The following is a 7,757-nucleotide window of genomic DNA, read 5'->3' as shown; positions in this document are numbered from 1 at the left end:
AATCTAAAAACAGAAACAATTCCTAACATAGTAGGTGCCTTAGGTATAATAAAAAAATATTCAGACAAATACATAACAAAAACACCAGGACTTACAAATATATATAACATACAGAAAATTGCACTACTGGGTACTGCACACATTCTACGCAAAACACTTTCAATACAGTAAACATAAGAGCACCACAGCAAACCACAGCACATACCCAAGGCGCACAGAGCTGCGCTCGGTAGTGAAGTGAAAGCACGTTATAAAAATAAAACTACTGAATAATAATAATAATAATAATGATAATGATAATAATAATAGTAATAGTAATAATAATAATAATAATAATAATAATAATAATAATAATAATAATAATAATAATAATAATCATTCTTTTATTCTTCTCTTCCTTATATTCTACTCTCTTTCCCTCTCTCACTTTCTCCCCCTCTCTCTCTCTCCCTCTCTGTCTTCTGCTTTCTCTTTGTTACTATCTATCTCCTTTTTCTATTTTCCAGTGTTCTTCAAAAATCCAATTACAACTCCTTTTATTTTCACATACAAAAATGACATCTATGGCTTCAGAAGGCGCTATCGAATATTTCCACACGTTTCCATCTTGAATTTTACAGATCTTTCCCAACTTTTCATTAGTTGTAACGTAAAATCTGATTTCCACACACACACACAAACACACACACACACACACACACACACACACACGTTTCCTACACTTGTACTGAGGCATACTACAGAATTTCGATTTGGATATATTTGGGGTACTTAAATGTATTCATGACTTTTTGCATCTGCATTTCCATGGGTATGTCTAAGTATTTCATTTATTTTCGTTTTGTGTTCCTCGCTGATGAAGGAAGAATCCGTTTTTGGATTAATCCAGAAATCGGAACCGATTCGGAGATAACTATATCATTATGAATTTCTGTTCGCTTGCTTTTTTGTGGTTTGACGGTTTAGCGTCTATTTTTCAGCATATTGGCAAAGAAATTTTTTTCTTTTTGCCCTTATGTATAATTTTATAATTTTCACATTAAAAGGTATTTTTCATATGCTGGCCACTGATAAAATGTTTTAATAAAATTTTCTTCTTATATTAGAAGTATATATATATATATATATTTATTATATACTTTTATTAAAGCTGCAAAATTATCACAAGACTGTTACTCAGAGTTTCACGTTCCCGTTCATCGAATAGTTGTGACGGACGGGAACGTGAGTAACAGTCTTGTAATAATTTTGACCTCTAATAAAAGCATATTACTCTACCTTCAGTATTCGTGTACTATTTTTCCACCTTGTTTTATATTTATGTGCTCACCTGATTGTGTGTGTGTGTGTGCGCATGTATATATATATACATTTATATATATATATTGTTGTACTTGGGGATGGTCATATTGCCAGTTTAGCCAATAAAAACACACGCACTGTATATTCGGTGTTAATTTGCTTTAGCTTTATATTACATTAATCTTAATCTTATTTCGGCCAGAGTTCTTTCGTCACACTTCTGTATATATGTATGTACATAAAACACAGAGAGAGAGATGAGATCATATTCTTTTTTAAATTGATAAGAGCAGTATTTGGAGGTATGGAAATGTACTTGTAGTAAAAACAGCAAAGAGCAGATTAGTGGACTGAACATTTTACTTAAATGAGATCTTAAAGTAGTAGAGATACTTTGCACTAATAATATGTTACCACCATTATAAGCTATTATAGGTCCTGCCTAAGAAAATTAATATTGTGTTTGGATAAACAAAAGACATTTCTGCGAAGAAGAAGGCATCATTGCCACGTATTGTAGAATTTTGAATCAAATACATAATGAATTCTGTGTTTTGAAGAACGGTACTCTCTTACTCTTTCTCTCTCTCTGTTCCTCCTTCCCTCCTTCCCTTCCCTCCTTCCCTTCCCTCCTTCCCTTCCCTCCTTCCCTTCCCTCCTTCCCTTCCCTCCCCCCTCCTTCCTTCCTTCCTTCCTGCCTGCCTTCTTCCTTCCTTCTTCCTTCCTTCCTTCCTTCCTTCCTTCCTTCCTTCCTTCCTTCCTTCCTCCCCCTTCATGCTACGAGTTCAGATTCCGCATTCCACCATGACAAAACAAGTACTAATAACATAGTGAGTACATCGAGCCAAAATTTCTTTAAAAGGAATGAAACTTCATTTTCAACCGAGTCAACATTTTTTTTTACTGAATGGACGTTTCAGAGTTAGGAAACAATATGACGGTGTTAACAAGACATTAGGATGATGAGGAAGAATGCAAATAGCTTACTTACGGTTTTTTAAAAGACTGATCTTTTGATATCCTCCACATTCCTGAAATGGATTATCTTCGCACCTTAAAAAACATGGCTCCACTTTAGTACTTGCGTCTGGTCCTTTGTCGACGCAGTGGCAGATATTTCTAAATTAAGCAAACGCATACAGCTTCAATCAAATGATACATAAGTTTAAGTTTGTCTATATGCGTGTATGTGTGCATGTTTGTGTTGGTATGTATGTATGTATGTATGTATGTATGTATGTATGTATGTATGTATGCCATTATTCAGTTTTATTTCAAGATTTCTCGCCAATAGAGAAAGAGCCGGTTTCTAACCTAGACCCAAGGCTCCTTCATTGGAATTTCAACATCAACAGGATATTTTGAAGAGCAGTATGTATATATGTATGTAGTACCAAATTTATATTCGGGAATACACCTTGTAATATGTTATTTAAAGCCCGTCCGCAGTATTCGACTACCTGATGTCAACAACAGTGTGTAAGTATATGCCACTGGATTTATTTCAGGAATTCCTTTGTGTCCATAAAGTTTATGTGAAAAATGTGGGAGGCAGAAAATGGAATTCCCAAGACTCTTAATTCAAAACCACTACGATCGTTTCGACCCATCATACCCCGAAACCTTACAGGTGAGACAATTTACAAACAATAGTCATGCATCAAAGGTTCAGATGTGCTTCCTCGGGTGAGTTTTAAACAAGTACCTCAACTTTTACTTGCCGTTTTGCTTATTACATTTTAGTTAGTGTAGCATACTCCTGTCTCCATAAGGGACTGAGGTATAATAAAAGAATTCTTCTCATATAAGCAATGAAATAAAATATTCAAGAATAAAAGAATAAGGGAACAGAAAATAAAATAGAATAAAATCTAATACACCGATAATAAGGCAGCACACTTTGTATGCATGCAGGCATGTACGTATGTATGTATGTATGTATGTATGTATGTATGTATGTATGTATGTATGTATGTATAATTCTATTTCAAATGCTGAATTTACATCTATTCTAGATGTGTGAATGTGCGTGTGTGTGTGTGTGTGAGTGTGTGTGTGTGTGTGTGTGTATAGATAGCTGTATATTTAACTCTAAATCCCATAATTAAATGAGTAGTTTTATGAGCACTGAAAACGTAACGTTTATATAGCGTACCAAAGGAAAGTCTGTTATTTGCACTCAGTATATGCATCAATAAACTAAATCGCTTACTATACATACATACATACACACACACACACACACACACACACACACACACACACACACACACACACACACACACACACACACACACACACACACACACATATATATATATATATATATATATACATATACATATACATATTTATGCGTGTATTATGTCACTACGTTGCTATATAACACACACATACATACACATATACACGCATTCGCACGCCCACACACCATATGTCGTTCTAAACCGGTGGTTCTCAATCAATTTTTACCTGTGGACCCCCTTCGATACCTATTCTACTCGGTTAGACCTTCAAAGCCATTTGCTGTTTGAAAAATCCAATTCGATTGTTTTATAATTAAACGTTATTTGTAATTAGTAATTGTGTAAAAAAAATTATCAAGATATTTTGTGTATCGTAGAAGTATAACCAATTTATTTGCTCATAAATTTTAACAAAATCTTATGTAGACCCCCAAGGGTAATGGTTGAGAAGTGCTGTTCTAAACAAACACCATCATCAAATACTGAATATCAGGTGAGTTTCAACTTAACAATCTACTGTTGAGCAATGAATTAACATTACTTGTATATAATTCCTGCGAATCTTCTCTTCAATTTTCTGCAATGTTTAAAGCACTGGGGGTGACCAGTTGTGAGAGGAATTGATGAATGTTGATAGGCCGCTAGTTCTTGGGCAGCTTTGTTGTATCGATAACAGCCAATATATACTGTAAAAAGAATACATTGATGAAGAAGAGTTTAAAACATGAAACAAATTTCTGCAAAATAAATCAAATAAAAAGTTGACAACATGCCGACATTATTTACTGACTGTAAGCTTGTAAAAGCTAATATTTTATATATGTGCTAGCAAGCAGTTGTAGAAGCAAAGAGAAATCTTGTAGAGCTAGTAGAAGCTAATTTATATAAAATGTACGGAGTATGCTGGTAAATAAATATCGGAGAAAGAAGTACTCAATACAGAACAGAGGGCGATAGTTCATTTAGGCTGCGGAACCAATTTAACTATAACATATACACGATGTGATCCAAGTATTAGAAGACATTGTGTGTGTGTGTGTGTGTGTGTGTGTGTGTGTGTGTGTGTGTGTGTGTGTGCGTGTGTGCGTGCGTGTGTGTTTGTATGCGTGCGTGTGCGTGCGTGTGTGTACGAAATGCGTTCAAAAAGTATCCGACTTAACTTTTTACCACACCAAAACTAATGCCGTGTGTGGAAAACTACTTGGGTGGGAGGTAAAGGCATCCTTTCTGCGCATGCATGAGAAATTTCGAACCGATAGTTCGAACCTGGTTGTTACAAAGTACAGACGTGTAATGCGTACTCGTCAGATTTTTGTTTTCACGCAAGATAACCAAACGCATCGAGCAGAGATCATAAACACATGTCTCATCACCTGTAATGCAGTGATGATGATCTTCATGGTCTATTTTATACATACATGCATACATACATACATACATACATACATACATACATGGTGGTTGTCTACTTCTTATGCAAAGACTGACCACTTCTTGTACTTACACCTTAAATCGATCATGGGGCCTGATGTAGCCTTTTAAACCAGACAATGTATTGAAAAGACACCCACATAGTTTGCATATCTGATTTGGACCACGAAGAGCTGCAGTTAAATTCTGATCTTTGTAGATCTTAAAATATCTTTTGAGAGCCCCGTTAGACTTGCAGACCTTATGGCATAAACGGCATTTAAAGACATAGTTATAGTGGCAACGCATAGACTTTAAATACTATGTTATAATGAAAACAAAAAGGTTTTATTTAGATAATTTCTTATATTGATTCTATACACACTTCATAAAAATGCCAGATGTTGGTGAGACGTCATAGGAATGTAAAAGTTGAGGGAACTTTACGAAATGGAAACTCCCTTTAGTTAATTCCATCGGCAAATTTGTGAGTCCATCAATCTATGTAAGTAGAATTTATGTTGTTCAAATGAATTTGGAGATGTTTTCTACAAATGTGACCATCAATATCGTCATAATTCTAAGACAGGTGCAACAATAAATTTTTACCTCAAAGTTACCCTTACCAGACGAGCATCTGAAGCTACACATAGAAATAAACGCTATGGGAAACAAACGGCATGAATGTACTGTTACACCCGTCTTATTTGAAGGTGAAAATTGTGAAATTTGTTTTCCTTACGGTTTCTGTTGTGTTTTGGGCGAATGACCATCAAAACCGTAAAAAAATATCTGATTCTTTTGATAAACCACACGTTCAAAATGGCACGAATGCAACTGTAAAAATTTACTAAAAGTATTCAACCACACGGAGCTGCACTTTTTACAGTAGTAAACAACCCCACAGTTTTCTTCTCATTCTAGAGTTCAGTAAATGTCGCCAAACATCGTCCGAACATCGTCCAACAGGGTTTGATGTAATTGACTGACTCCTCCCACAAAAGTTTCAGGCCTTGTACATATAATAGAAAAGATTTTATAGCTTTGCGGATTAGGTAGAGTCAAGGATAATATTTTTTTCTTCTGAACAAAGAACTAAATTACTCCAATGATTAAATACGAATTGAATTATATTTACGTATATGGAGAAAACGTAAACTTTTACTATCAATTTTAGAATTATTACATCCGACTTCAGTGGAACAAATATCACGTGAAACAATGTTGTAAAGCTGAATGTTAACATTACAACTATCTAAGGTGGCAAGCTGGAAGAATCGTAAGCACACCGGACAAAATACTTAGTAGCATTTCTTCCGGTTTTACATACTAAGTTCAAATTCCGTTGAAGTCACCTTTGTCTTTCATAATTCCAGGATCGATAAAATAAGTACCAGTGCTGGAGTCGATGTAATCGACAGTCTCCTAGTTCCAAATTTTCAGGCCTTTTGCCTATTGTAGGCGAGGGCTTACCTGAATAACGACTGATTTCCGACGGTTTTGCTAGTAAGATTCATTCAAAACACATCAAAAGCCAGAGAAAAAACAAATTTCATCTTCAAATGGTGACGGATGTAATAGCAAAAATTTACGAAAACGAAAATAGCACAAAGACTCATGATAAAGAAAAGAAAATAATGAGATCTTATACATACTTGGGGCTTTTCCTGCGTGACAATTGACGTAAAATGCGAGTTTTAGTAAAGTTATAAACGAAAGTTTAAACATTCCGTATTTCAGAACACCACATCTGATACAATACTGAACTTCGATTTAACAATATGGAGTCGCTTTTCTACGAAGAACGCTATTACATTGGTTGCTAGGAACGACGTAACAAACAAAGTCGCGTGCATCCACTTTGTGCATATATATATATATATAAAACATACGCATACATGTATTCGTGGGTATATACACATACACACACCCACACACACACATGTACATACATACTCACATATTTGCATGTGTGTAGAGATAGATAGATAGATGCGTATATATGTGTGTGCGTGTATGCGCGTGTGCACGTGTGTGTCTGCGTATGCATGTATGTGTGTATATATATAAGCATGCATTAATATGCATATATATATATATATATATACATGCATAATGAAACATAAAAATCTGCGCATATACATACATATATCATACATACATACAGTTATATATGTTACATACACACACACACACACACACACACACACACACACACACACACACACACACACATATATATATATATATATATTATGCATGTATTCTCATGCATATAGTTACATATCTAGACATGCTTGTATATATTTAAATACTAGACTTCTGGAAAGTTTTACAGATTTTTTGTTCCAGTGATGGATTGGATCTGTAGTCTTCGAATTAGCTTTCCCCTTTCTGGTTTTGAGAAGCTTAATTTCTCAAGATAGGTATTTAGGCAGTGTGCTGCATATTCCAGCACCGAAATAATTACAGGTATAAACCTAAACTTGTAGTCTGGATAGAGTAACAGCAGATTTCTCAATAGTTCACCGATTGTATGTATGTATGTATGTATGTATGTATGTATGTATGTATGTACGTGTGTGTGTGTGTGTGTGCGTGTGTGTGTGTGTGTACGCTTCTATTTTTAATCATTTGGAGTCTCCTTTAAGCTAATATTAAACAAAACAGTATCACATTTTAAACTGTATCGCTTACAGATTGTATTCTTAATGTGCGTGTTAGCTGGTTGGATCCGTCATTTAAGCATTTCCTCACAAAAAACTGGTACATTTGTACCAGTTACCATTGGTATAAATG

General features: G+C 34.9%; 1 protein-coding gene across 5 annotated transcripts in view; it reads right to left on the bottom strand.

Moving 5' to 3' along the window:
• Nucleotides 1–6,780, bottom strand: part of LOC106882058 (uncharacterized) — a 56,633-nt gene extending 49,853 nt beyond the window's left edge. For 3 of the 5 annotated variants that reach the window (XR_016243080.1, XR_016243081.1, XM_014932622.2), the window contains exons 1-3: nt 6,614–6,779; nt 4,090–4,234; nt 2,294–2,421 (exon numbers count right to left, since the gene is read on the bottom strand). Coding sequence is in view for 1 of the 5 variants with exons in the window: in XM_014932622.2 (XP_014788108.1) it covers nt 2,294–2,421; nt 4,090–4,234; nt 6,614–6,686 (346 nt within the window). In the remaining 4 variants the exon portion in view is untranslated. Of the gene's footprint in view, nt 1–2,293; nt 2,422–4,089; nt 4,235–6,613 lie in introns of all 5 variants that reach the window. The other 2 variants (XR_016243079.1, XR_001410943.2) reach the window with 2 other exon arrangements.
• Between the last annotated feature and the right edge of the window lie 977 nt (nt 6,781–7,757).

Source organism: Octopus bimaculoides, chromosome 9, assembly GCF_046866305.1.
Source record: "Octopus bimaculoides isolate indiv1 chromosome 9, ASM4686630v1, whole genome shotgun sequence".
Lineage (NCBI taxonomy): Eukaryota > Metazoa > Mollusca > Cephalopoda > Octopoda > Octopodidae > Octopus > Octopus bimaculoides.
This window is presented reverse-complemented; position numbering and strand designations above follow the sequence as displayed.